General features: G+C 44.4%; 1 protein-coding gene across 7 annotated transcripts in view; it reads left to right on the top strand.

The window, feature by feature from the left end:
- LOC306924140 (uncharacterized protein) overlaps positions 1-14,265 on the top strand; it is a 328,928-nt gene that overhangs the window by 63,516 nt on the left and 251,147 nt on the right. For 6 of the 7 annotated variants that reach the window (XR_013790128.1, XR_013790129.1, XR_013790130.1 and 3 more), the window contains one exon: positions 868-1,028. The exons of the other annotated variant lie outside the window; for it this stretch is intronic. Coding sequence is in view for 2 of the 6 variants with exons in the window: in XM_079502507.1 (XP_079358633.1) it covers positions 868-1,028 (161 nt within the window). In the remaining 4 variants the exon portion in view is untranslated. The remainder of the gene's footprint in view (positions 1-867; positions 1,029-14,265) is intronic. 7 annotated transcript variants of the gene reach the window in all.

Here is a 14,265-nt window from a genome sequence, read left to right as displayed (position 1 = left end):
CTGTCCTCATCTGCCACCTGCAGCTTTTCTTTTTTAACTTTTTATTTTATTTTATTTTTTATTTTTTTGTAAATGCATTTGTCGCATATCTGAGGCCAGGAAGCGGGCCCGGCTGAGTGCCATCGCCATCTGAGCTCAGTGGTTTGAACACCCATCAGCAGGGGACAATTTGAACCGCGCGTGACCGCTGCCACAACACGTGTTCCGCCGGGGCTCCACCGGACGCGTTGCGTCTCCGTCGCGTGCGTCAAAAAACGAACCGGGGCAATTTTAATGCAGTCACGCAACGCAACGCGGGCAGTGGAGCCACCCTTCATTGATTTAAAAAATCACACCCGTGTGAACTGAGTGGTGTAAGGTTTTATATAGCATGATCAGCTGTGGTCTGACGTAATGTCTGACGTAATGAAATCACACAAAATATGTTAAGTAAAAAAAGCTATCATTTTTGATAAATGTATGTATCACACCCGGATGTGATTTCACAACTGGCTGTTTTTGCGCAGAGAAAATGACCACGGTTGCTACGGTCATCCAGTTCACCCGGGTGTGATTTAATTACGTCAGAAATTATTTTGAACATAGCAACCATGGTCATTTTTTTATGCACACAAAAGCCAGTTGTAGGAGTGGTTTACACCACTCAACCAGTTGTAGGAGTGGTTTACACCACTCAAAAGGGAACATTCCCTGACGGTGACGGAGACACGACGCTGACGCCCCCGGTGGAGCGCCGGTATATTATATACTGTATATTGCTCGCTTCTCTGACGGGAAGAAAGGCCCCTAGCTTAAGCAAACATATTCTATCCCTGTTTTTTTTGCAAGCGTGACTGACCGCAGCGCTTCTCTCTTTCGCACCCCGAGACCATCGTGGAGTGTTGGCGGTTATTTCCTGCATCACACGTCGCCGTGGCACGTCCATGTGTCGATGGGGGAGCAACAGCAGAAATGAATTCCCTTCGGTGCCTGACCTTCACGACCCTGTGCCTGCCCCAGCAGACGTTCAAGCACCGTCATATTCTAAGGTCAGAAAAGAAACTCGGTGGTCGATTTAATGCTGAAAGCCACTCCGGAGGTTGGAGTATGGTGATGAAATGCTGTTGTGGATCTGAAATCCCCATGTAGATAGATAGCCGTTTGCCTGGGCATTGCTCGGCCCTTTACAGATTAATAACTCAATAGATTACCTGCGGCACTGCCCAAGGACATTTGAACTAAGTTCTCATCACAATCGATGGGGAGAGAGGCTCGTTTGCCATCAACACGGCTCAATAGGCCTACTGTACACTTCATTTCCCACCGCGTATACAATCTGTACGCTTAGCCTAATTATACCCTCCTTGCAGGACATCATTCAGCCTTTTACTGTAACTCCCAGGTTTTGTAGGGTAGGCAAGGACAGGCACTGTGGGTGAGAGAATTAGGGGCCATTTTGTTAGAGGTTCAGGGGGCCGCTACAGGGCCCACACACAGGGCCCACACACACCTACAGTACGTCGCACCGCCGAACTGACTGATGTGTTCATCCATATATGGAGCTGTCAGTCCTTATGCCCATATATGAAGATCCCTGATGTCATATGCCTATTATGGAGACAGTCCTTGTCTCTTGTATGACTATCTGTCAGTTCTTGTCTCTTTTATGCCCACATATGGAGATCCCTGATGTCAGAAGCATATGCTCATGCCCCCTTTTGTGACCATATATGGAGCTGGACTGAATTGTTTGCGCCAGATGCCATGCGCCGGACGCTAATGACGACACATCGAGTTTAGACGACGACGACGTTGTCCGCCGGCCTGACGAAATATATAGGGTTCTTTATGGTTATGTTGTCATAGTGCTGTGGCCGTGGTTTGTTTATGGTTATGTTGTCATAGTGCTGTGGCCGTTGGATGGACTATGGTTATGTTGTCATAGTGCTGTGGCCGTTGGAGGGTCTATGGTTATGTTGTCATAGTGCTGTGGCCGTTCGATGGTCTATGGTTATGTTGTCATAGTGCTGTGGCCGTTGGAGGGTCTATGGTTATGTTGTCATAGTGCTGTGGCCGTTCGATGGTCTATGGTTATGTTGTCATAGTGCTGTGGCCGTTGGAGGGTCTATGGTTATGTTGTCATAGTGCTGTGGCCGTTGGAGGGTCTATGGTTATGTTGTCATAGTGCTGTGGCCGTTCGATGGTCTATGGTTATGTTGTCATAGTGCTGTGGCCGTTGGAGGGTCTATGGTTATGTTGTCATAGTGCTGTGGCCGTTGGAGGGTCTATGGTTATGTTGTCATAGTGCTGTGGCCGTTGGAGGGTCTATGGTTATGTTGTCATAGTGCTGTGGCCGTTGGAGGGTCTATGGTTATGTTGTCATAGTGCTGTGGCCGTTGGAGGGTCTATGGTTATGTTGTCATAGTGCTGTGGCCGTTGGAGGGTCTATGGTTATGTTGTCATAGTGCTGTGGCCGTTGGAGGGTCTATGGTTATGTTGTCATAGTGCTGTGGCCGGTGGAGGGTCTATGGTTATGTTGTCATAGTGCTGTGGCCGGTGGAGGGTCTATGGTTATGTTGTCATAGTGCTGTGGCCGGTGGAGGGTCTATGGTTATGTTGTCATAGTGCTGTGGCCGTTGGATGGACTATGGTTATGTTGGCCGGCTGGCCCGCCCTCCCATTAGACAATTTTAATATCAGTCAGTACACAGTCATTTAAGCAACACAGCTGCAGCTAATCAAATTGATAATGGGTTAGATTGCCAGAATTCCAGTGTGTCGATAGTACCATGTTGGCATGCCTGGCTCTGGACACACCTGTATGACAATCTAACACACGCGCTATTAATTTGTTTGGTCCAGCTGTGTATCTTACAAATCTGCCATGTTTTTTAATCTGCTGTAATATGTTTTTAACTTAACTGTAAAATGAACTACAAAATCAGCCTTGGGTTTCTTTTAAATACCTGTAGGCCTAAATAGTTCTTCCACCACTGCTTGCTGTGAACATACAGTTGGGTGCCACCGATATTGTCCCTTATCATTTGATCCATTTAGGCCTGACCTCAAAATTACAAAAAATCCTTCTAAATCCTCCATATTTTCACGATTTTTTTAAAATAGCAGACCTACGCTATGAGCTTGTAGATATGCTATTTTTCAATAGCTAAATTATAACATAATGTTTAAAACACCAAAAGGGGTTCCCGCCCAAAATGGGTCCTTTTGCGCAGATCACACAAACCTCAGCAAAAAGAAAAGGACAATATCGATGGCCTCCAACTGTAGGCAATGGCATGAGTAATATCTAGCTTCTACTTTTCACATCATCATGTCAATGCTACGTTGAGGATCAACACCATCATACTTGGACTTGACTTGGACAATCACATTTCAAAACCACTTATTTATTTAACAGGGACAATGCACATTAATCAACACGCCATTTTTCAAATCCATGTAAATGGGCCAGAATCGGCCAGAAGCTGTCCCTGAGCAGGCTCTTAAAATTGGTGATAAAACTATCAAAAACATATATACAATAGGACTATTCACTATTACAGTGAAATGTGAGTGATACCAGTGCCAAACGGAGCTGATCGTGTATAGTATAATTAAAATCTGATGAGCAAAAATCTGTTTCCATGAGGGTTTTTTTTTTTTTTGCTGATCAGACTTGATAAGAAACAATCTGATTCCAATCTGTATAGGCCAAACATCTAATTTGACCTGCCAGTATGAACATAACCTACATAACCCACACAAAAGTACATTTACACAGGTGTATTTGGTAACGGAGGGCCGTTGTGTAGAGAGTATGCTACAGTTTCATGCGGTGTATCTTCCTATCAGGTATGCGGGAATGCAGATGAACTCATTATTCACAAACTGCCATATCTAATGTAGGGAGCTGAACGCATAGGTTGGCTGAAGGGCACTTGAATTGCAGACAGGTTGCGGGCAGGAGGGGAGGGGGGTTATTGGTGCCCACTTGCTCTGTGAAGGGCACGGAAGGTCTCTTTCATGTGTGACAGTCATCGCCGCAGCCTATTTACTCACGCCCGTGCTTTTATTTATCGCACGGTTCCACACCGTGAATTATCTAATGTCTTATGGACTGTAAATTTCCCTAATGCAGTTCTGCGCCCTTCCTGCCTACCTTCCTACAAACATAAGCAATCAGACGTGCACATCACACACACACACACGCGCACACACTTGCACACAGACATGCGCGCGCACGCAATCGTAATACCCCTGAAGTCACCCTTTGGGGGCGACTACTCCCCCTCTTTTATGAAGTGGAAAAGAAATGCCCACAATTGTTTGTGAGGGGGATGTGGTGAAAGTGTCTGCCACTATAGAACCAGCGCTGTCCTTTTTGGAGGCCCTTGCGAGAGCAGTAAAGGCCCCTGTCGCCAATCAATCAGGGAGAGTACCACACCGCACTGTTTACTAGCTCAGCTCATTAAGCAATGTAGCCGAACATGTTAACTTAATTTAAGGTGAGATTTATTGTGGTCTGAGGCTGGGGAGAAGAACCCATGGTCCCAGTGCTCAACCCCCCGTGCCATTGTGGACCCGGGTCGCTAAATTACAAGTAAAGGCCCGCTGATAAATTGTGCTCTTCTCGTCTAACCTACTTACCGGTTTCCAGATAGACAATAATGAAGAATCATTTGACGCTGAGCTGGAGCGCACTAAAGTTGTTTTCTTTATTATCCAATCCTGACCCGATGCAAAGGAGGAGCACAGTAGCTGGGGTTACCGATGGGAGTAAATTGGTAACATGCAGAGACCTCTCATTAAGCAGGCCGGGGCAGAATGGATGCTGGAATCACATTAGAGAGTTCTTATTAAAAAAAAAAGAAAAGGTCAGAGCGAGGATGAACCAGGGGGTGAGTAGATTCCGGGAATCCACATGCAGCCGTCAACGGATTGTACTGTACCTTTCCCCTCTTTAAAAAAAACCCCCAACACAAATCTATTTCATTTATAATTGGGATTGTCTCTTGATGAAAAGTGCAATCACTTAAAAGATGCTTGTTTCATAAACAATGGATACGGCTCTGTGTTGGAACTGCTTAATTAGCTAGCGTACAAAACAAGACAAATTCACTTTGCTGACGCACGCACGCACGCACGCACGCACGCACGCACGCACGCACGCACGCACGCACGCACGCACGCACGCACGCACACACGCACGCACACACACACACACCAACCTGTGGGACAGACACTGACACAGTGATGGGCACCCTGCTGATCCAGAGGCCACGCTAAGACCCAGTGATAACAACCCCCTGCCGTGCTGCCTTAGACCTCCTCCCAGAAGCTAGGCGTGGAGTCAAGATGTCTTTAGATTGCACTTTTCTACTCTTAAACACTCTCACCCCAGACCCCCCCCCCCCCCCCCCCCTTCTATTTTATTTATAATTGAGCTTGGCTGTTGATGAAAAGTGCAACTTATCAAAAGATGATTTGTTATTTTAATAAACAATGGATAAGCCTCTGTGTTGGAACTCCTTAATTAGCATGCATACAAAACTTAAGACAAATCCTTTGCCGTCAGACGCACACGCTCGCTCGCGCACACACACACGCACGTACGTACGTATCCTCACTCGTCTCACCAACCTGTAGGACAGACTGGCGCACAGTGCTGGGCACCCTGCTGATGCACAAGGCCACGCCGAGGCCCAGTCATCACAACCCCCCACTGTGGCACTTTAGGCATCCACCCAGGAGCCGAGGCGCGGGGGCTTCTCGCTATAGCGAGATGCCTTTGGGGAGTAGTCACACTTTTAAAAGACGGAAATTAAGTGGAAAAATGTCTGCTCGCTCACTGATGTAATTATCTGTCTCGGATTAACATCTGTTCGCCGGCTCGAGTGCCAAGTCCACTTCAACGTGTGCCAGTATGTCGTGGCAGAGCCTGTGCATGCGTGCGTGTATAGTGTGTGTCTACCTGTGTCTATTTCCGAGCGCTGTGTGTGTCTTGGCAACCAGTCACGGCAACTTTTCACTCTGACATCCTCCACCCATTCAACATCTGCGTATTTATGGGAACATCTTGGCTGCAGTCGACGTGAATACCAACTTTGTGACACCACCTAATCAGCTCTCGCAGCTTAACGGCACCACTCTGGACCAGGGCTGGGCAATTGCCTACAAACCTCACAATCCATACATATCACGATACAGAGTAGGGGTGGGACGATATGGGTACCTCACGATACTATATATATCGCAATATTAGGCCCTCGATAACGCTAATATCACAATATTCGATATATTGCGATATTTGCGATATATCGATATATTGTATGAAATTTCATCAACGATATATCATGATATCCCCCTTTGCCTCATACCCTCATCATAATACCTCACAAACACCACCAACTGACCATTATCACTGGTGTCAGTGGACTTGTCCACTGCTGGGGAAATGCATTCTGCATTTTGTATTCCCACAAAGCTGTTTGGACAAATCACCATCCAGTAATTCAGTACTTCTGGTTGCTGTGGAATCTGAGAGTGGGATTTGCTTTATTTTAGCTATAATTTCCTCCTTTTCTAAACATGTTGTTCATCACTTCATTATGAACATTAAAAAAAAAAAGTTTTTCTTTTGTTTTTTTTTATATCGATATTTTAATAATCAATATTGATTATTTATCGCGGGAGGACGTATCGATATATATCGCCATATCGATATTTCAGCACACCCCTAATACAGAGGCCACGATACTATGTATATCGCCATATGCGTTGATTTTGAATAATGACTCGGACTGACCCGTGTCCTACTAAATTTTCTTTTGCGGATTCCTAGACCACTGATTGCTGATGTTTTGCCAAACATAATTACAGTCTAAGAGGTTTAAATTCAATTTGAAAAACGGACTTGATAACATTTAAACAAAAAGCAAGGAATTAAATACAAATAAAAAAACAATGTTTTGATGGATAAATGCAAAAAAGAACAAAGAAAATCATAATTACCATCACTGTCGAGCAAAGACTGATGTTTTTAAACCACGCGGTTTAAAAACATCAGCTAAGGTTTCAACATTTCCTGCCACATCAATATGGTAGCCTCTGTATCGAGATATGCTTATCGGCAAGGAATACGATACTATTATTGCCATAACCAGACCTCTGTTCTTAGATTCAACCCATTGTTCTACTCTAACACGTTTTGCCTTTTACATTTTGTCCGTATTGGAAACGCATCACAGACTGCAACAACATTCGACTTTGATCCTATTGAGTTAAAAGATTTTCCTTTTTTTATTTAATAAAAGATTATTTATGCAGTCCAGTCACCCATATTGCCTGCCTACTCTCCTGTGATTATATAAAATTAATCCCAGCAGGACAAGCCCTCACATTATCATTTCTGGTGGTGGTGGCGGCGGTGGTGGGGGAGCCCCTAGAAAGCCCATTAGCATGCTTCATTTATCTATATCATGCGTGTCAACGCAAGTGTCAGTGTGGGCGTTCACCTAGCGTCTTATTCCCACCTTAACAACTCTGTTGTAATGGAGCTCCGGTGGCCTCTGTATGCTACACTGCCTGCTTAAAATTCACTCTACAAACCCGGGCTAATCCATTATGCATTTGCATTGTTATGCTCTCGGTTGCTTCCCCACTCTTATTAGAGGGTCTAACTTTCACTGCTTGCTTGCTGCTGCTCGGTGCATGGCTAAACGAAGGATTCCCAGCATTTGAATCGTATAGTTATTGATATGCAGTATCCAAGGGCTTAATACCTAAGTTTTCCTGTGGAAATGTCACACCGCGCCAATGTATCCGAATGACCCCTGAGGTATATATATTCGTCGTTGCCGCTATTCCCCAGAATGTTACGCCCGCTGGGAGCAAATTATAATTGAACTATGCACAATGGGGGGAAAGTGAATGTGCATCTCCTCTCCGCTAACGGAGCCCTAATTATCTGTGCTCTTCAGTTATTGGAGTAGAGGGGCTATAGAGCACTCTGTCCCCTCTATATCAGCCCCCCAACTGTCGTGGGAGTTTTAGCTATAGGTTAATGAACTGCAAAAGTATCAATCAAAACTCGGCCATTATAAGCAGGGGGGGATATGCCATTATTCTGAGCATGTGCATCAGGGTCAGGGGAAGTCAGCTGGGGGGTACCGCTGTAATGTGTAATTAGTGACAGAGCTAAGGTTTGTCTCCTCGGATGTTAAATTTTTCAAATCATCTGCCCTTGTTGCAGTGGTTATTCTAAAATAGTGTTCTTCTACATCCCGACAGTTTTCTGAAAAACCTCCGTTTCTATGTCAGTCGTTCTTCGATTTTTCAAAAATAGCAGATCTACAAGCTCGTAGCGTGCCACTCGGTGGCGCGCTATGAGCTTGTAGGTCTGCTATTTTTCAATAGCTAAAGCATAACATAATGCTAACACCAAAAGGGGTTCCCGCCCAGAATGGGTTAAAGTAACTAAGTACATTTACTCAAGTACTGTACATTTTTTAGGTACTTTTATTTACAATTTTCATTTTTTACTAATTTTAGATGCAAAATGTGTACTTTTTACTCCATTACAATTAATTGAATGATTATGTTGATTTGAATTATTTTTTACAAAACATACATTAACCTTCAGCCCTATTTAACCTTTGGCTATTTGAAAATGGCCAATCAAGAAGCTCAACGCGTCATGAGCTTGTAGGTCGGCTATTTTCAAACCATTTTAATACGTTTTATACATAATGATACCTGAAATAGGCCATTCTGCATAATGAGTACTTTTATTTGTGGCACACACAATTTTAATGCCATTACTTTAGTACTTTTACTCAAGTAAATTTTGATTACCGGACTTAGGCCCGACTCACACCTTTACATCTAGCATACAACATTGATGCATGCTTGTTGTATGAGATGTATAGCTGATGCAAGCTCACAATGCATTTCCAAAGGGAGTCACATGGTTTGACACAACATTTGTGTTGTACGGCTTTCGGGTGTTTCGACTGCCCCCCCTCCCCCTCATACAACACAAATGTTGTGTCAAACCATGTGACTCCCATTGGAAATGCATTGCGAGCTTGCATCAGCTATACATCTCATACAACAAGCATACATCAATCTGTTGCGAAGGTGTGAGCCAGGCCTTACTTGTAACAGAGTATTTCTACAGACTCTGTACATTGCAGTATTGATACTATTACTTAAGTAAAAATGTGAATATTTCTTCCACCACTGCAAATCATCTGTCCTTGTTGCCATGCAAGCGTTCTCTGGCTGCGCGGATATCATCAAGCAAGCCCACTCATTAGGATGCGTGACGTGTTGCACAGAGCTCAGTTAGTATAAGATTTGCTTAGCCTTTGGCTCGTCAAATGATTATATAATTGATTAGATTAATAATGATCAGTGCTAACATGGTGCACGGGGTGGAGTGATGTCGGTGCGAGACAATAATTGGATACAGTGAGTAATACTGTGTGTGAATGTATTGTCAGTTAGTGAACGCTTTCACGCGCGTTGCTCGGGCAATCGCAGTCGGATGTGTCCGTTATTTGAAAAACGGAAATGGCCATTGGTGTTTCTTGACGCTATGATGGTTCATTATGCGTATGTCATCCTCATCTTTGATGCAATGAGCACAGTGTTGGTCACTTATAGGGTTTCAAACGATAAGTCACAGAGGCTACTTGGCACAGCAGAGACATACACGCTGTAAGTTAATGACATAAAAGACGGTAAAGGACCAGCCAAAATGATGTTGGCCCATTTAAAATGTAAATCCTTGGCGCCATGCCTGTTTCAAATATCAATCGCGGGGGACTGATTTCATGCCAAACACTTAAATTACAATGTCGCGAGTGATGCAGGTGGCTTGCTGGATCTGAGGCAGTGATGTTGCAAGTGTTTCTGTGCGTCGTAAAGAGCCATCTCTCCTGGGGGCATGCCGGCGGGTAGCTGACCGGATTGTGCATCAACCACATAATTGCAACATAGACCCCAGTTGTTCCTCCTGTCTGCCCCACGGATTCCTGTCTTCATTCATACTCTCCTGTCAAAGTAAGAAAGCCACAAAAAGAACCCTGCTTGGAAATAAATAGACCAATTCTTCATCTACGGCCATCTTTCATGACAACATCTATAAGATGTGAGTGGCATTAGTTATGCATATTAAGGGTCTATATCATTTTCTATGAAACAGCTGGCCCGGTGCTTCTGTTGTCTTTCTTTTTTTCCATCACTCTCAAAGCTATCTTACACTTATCTCCTCTCCAGCTGGTCCACAGGTGGCTCGACGCACACCCCCCCCTCATTTGTCTGATCCGCCTGTTCAATAATTTGCCTTCTCTCTCTCTCCCCCCCCCCCCCCTCCCCTCTCTCGTTCGTCATAACGGCCCCCGACATTCATAGTTACGAGAGCGAGGAGAGAACACAGAGAGAGAGAGAGAGAGAGAGAGAGAGAGAGAGAGAGAGAAAGGCAGGCATTTGGCTGGCATTTTCCACCCTGGCAAAATCCGCCTCCCGTTGCCCCGGCCAGACTGTTTCTTTTCTGTCGGAGCATCGGTTGTGACAAGCGTTCCAGGTCTCCACCTGTGTCCTCCTTTCTCTGCTCGGCATGGCCACCATGCCGGGTGAAGGGATAAGCAACAGCAGGACGCCTCTCTTCCTTCTCGGGGCCCTCTTTTCCGCGCCGACGAGCGCGTGGAGATTTCCAAGCGTGATCCTCGTTGCGTTAGGATATCTCAATCTGTTACGCGTGACCGGAGATCGGTGCGCGTGTGCCTGCTTGATCTTGGTACTTCAGGCAGTGCACACGCCACACGTGCCTCAATTATCTTATTGCAGCCGTGCCCAATTTATGGGCACGGGTGACTCTAATTCCCAGGAAATGTCTCTGGAAATGTACTACAAAGAACCATGAAATTGTCTGTAATATAGACCTGAAAGGTAGAGTGGCATGTATAGGGTTTTCAAGCATCCGGCCACGAGTGCTTCATGTCTTAATACAATCCTGATTTATACTTCATCATACCACGGTGTTGCGTGTCAAAAATGTCAACGCTACAAGCTCGTGACCCACCGTGTATGTGTTGTGAGCTTCTAGGTCTGCTGTTTTTCGGCGTGTGGCGGAGCTATATGCTGAAGTCCTGACGTCACTGTCAGTAGAGGGCGTCAGTCCCCAGGTTCATGTATTTTTTTTATTTGCATTGTAATCTCCATAGGGGGATTTTAGATCGCCTCATATAAGAACTGTTTGAAAAATAAACCGATCACCCCAGCCTTTTCACTCATATGGATATGAAGCATCGACTGAAGGTGGAAATGTACAAATATACCCAAACAACCCAGAGACTACATTTCCGGGTAGGAGGGTGGCTGCACCCTCCTACCCGGAGGAGGGTAGGAGGGTTAATTTTATTGATATTTAATGTTTCGTGGTTAGTACGAGTCGAGTCACCACCAGCTGAGTTTACGTCAACGAGGAACGACCCACGGGTTGAGAACCCCTGCTTTAAAGTAGTCACAGAATATTCTCCACTACGATCGCATCCCAGATGTTCGCCGGAAAAAAGTGCATAAAACCGTCCATCCGTTTAATAGTTAGAGTACATTGAAAATGTAATGGACGCTGAAGTGGAACGATACAGGAAGGATATGAGCGTTCTAGAACATGGTGGATGGGAGGTGAGTTTTTGCGACCATGTGATTTCCTTGTTCCTGGTTTCACTGTGAACGGGGAATCAAAGGTTAGAGCGCCATCTAATGTAAAAAACTAAAAACACACAAGTTACGTCCTTGGCGGTGTGGGCTTTCAAAAAAGTTTAGTCAAATCCCATCCTTGGCGTAACCTAAACACCCACTGATTTCCATTTTTAATAGTCTACGTGGCAGATGGAAAATATACTGTATTTGTTGATCACAATGGGCATAATTTGCTTGTTCCTAATAGTATACCTTAATATTTACTGTACGTTCAAATATGTCCTTAAAGTTACACTGTCGGTGAGTCGTGACTAAATCTGACAGTGCGGCAAACATTTGTGTGTGTGCATCACACTTTACGACATTAGCCCCTGTCTCTTCTCTTTCAAACTGGCATATTTATCTCACCCACTCACTCCAGATATTCGTGTAGGCAAGGTGAACTTGAGGTTTACAAGACTGACAGGCGTGAGTTTTTCCACATCATGGGAAAAACATTATCCTCTGTTGCCAGGAATCTACTGTGGTACAGTAGTGACATCTATGGCAGGTTCATTATTGAGAAATATTATACTAATTAATACATATGTAATCCCCTTTAGTTGTTTTGTAACTGTACCGTTGCGCATATGTGAATTTTTGTCCTGTCCTTGCATTTAACCCAAGCTATCTAAGGTGGTCTTTACACGAGAATGGTGTTCATAGAAAACGGCAAAATAAAGTATCGTTTGCTGGTGTCCGTTTAGACGAGAACTGTGTTTTCAGGAGGTGAAAACGCAACAAAGTGAAACCACCTCCCAGAGTGGAAATCTTTGAGAACGCCATTTCCTATGGTCTCCATATAAACAGGCAAAGCGGTGAATCCGCAAAACTTATGACATCATGGCTCACGTTGGCTCACAGTGCATATTTATTACATTGATGCAGAGCCATATGGAGTTCCTGAACAAGCCTCCCTCCTCGCCTACAAAGCGCTGCTCATCAGCGATGGTGAATGTAAAACCATGATGTAAATAAAATGCCTTGCGATAGGCGGCAGCAGCGTTTATGTAGCCTAATGTATTATAAAATATATAACCATCCCGAGAGAGCGTGGCGTGCTCTGCCTGCATGCTATGGGCTGTCTGTCAGCCTCCTGTCTGTCACCTCGATGCGTTATAGAAAGCAGGCAGCGAGCGACGGCCATAACCATGTTGTGTTCTGGAAGCAAAACCCCGATAGGGTTGCGTGAAGGGGGAGCTGGCTCTTCTTCTTGTACGTAACGTGGGTGACTGGTCTATTTGGCAGCCCGTTACCGCCACCTAGCGATATTATAGCGTTTTCATAAAGTGTGCGTTCTCGTGTAAAGGGTCAATAGCAACGGGACTTTACCGTTTTATCTGGAGATGGTCGCCGTGTAACAGAGGCATGAGATGGAGCCATAAGTGCCTTGTGATATAAGTGTAGATAATTGGCGGTGATGCATTGTTCATACCGCCTTGTACACATTCTCCTTTTCCTCTCTGTTCTTTTTTAGGATTCAAAGTTGTATTGCTTTTTTCAGTTTTTTAGCACAAAGCAATGTCTGAGAATGTAAATATAAGAAGAACCATACAAACAATTAAGACAACAAATGAAACAAAACTAGACAAAAAGTAAATATAATAGCTATAGCCTACACTACAATACCAAACATTTACACAAAAGATAATACAATACAGACAATACAATACAATAAAATACAATACAATACAATAAGAAAAAATTAGACAATGCCATTTGAACCTGGGTAATATTAATACCATATCCAAGGAAAAAGAAAATACAAAAAGGAGTGTTTTCCTCTGTTTAGTCTGTGGCAATTTAGAATTTCAGCTGATTCTCGCACGCACACAGAAAACATCAAATTGTAGTGACAACCTATATAACATTAAACTCCCTTGAACTGAACTGAACTGTGTGTGTGTGTGTGTGTGTGTGTGTGTGTGTGTGTGTGTGTGTGTGTGTGTGTGTGTGTGTGTGTGTGTGTGTGTGTGTGTGTGTGTGTGTGTGTGTGTGTGTGTGTGTGTGTGAGAGAGATATTAAGCCTTGGTTATTTGATTGTGACAGTTCGGTGAAACGGGAAATGCGAAGAGAAAGTAAGATAATGGACACAGATCTTGGGGCAAAGACCCAGGAACCCCCTGATGAGGACATCTGTGTAGCTCAATAACCACTTGCTATCGAAACACTTCCAACACTAAACATTGGTTTTGATGTCTTGGGGTTTTTAAGTGGTTAATCGTATGGCCAGTTTATTTCTACACTTATAAATGGCATTCCACTATAAATGGAATGGTCCATTTTTGAATGACTTTGAGTAGCTACATTACTCACTGTTTGTTAACAGAGCAGTACACGTGGCCTGGGCCATGGCTCAGTGGTCCAGGCACCTTGGCTGGTAATCCAGTCTGGCAGTGTGCCGCGGGTTCGACTCCTTTACTGCATGTCTTCCCCCCATCTCTCTCCCCATTTCCTGTCAGCCTACTGTCTGTCCCTCCATACAAAAATATAAAATAAAGGCGAAAGCCACAAAAAAACAACATTTAACAGAGCAGT

This window comes from Electrona antarctica (assembly GCF_951216825.1).
Source record: "Electrona antarctica genome assembly, chromosome: 1".
Taxonomy (NCBI): domain Eukaryota; kingdom Metazoa; phylum Chordata; class Actinopteri; order Myctophiformes; family Myctophidae; genus Electrona; species Electrona antarctica.
This window is presented reverse-complemented; position numbering and strand designations above follow the sequence as displayed.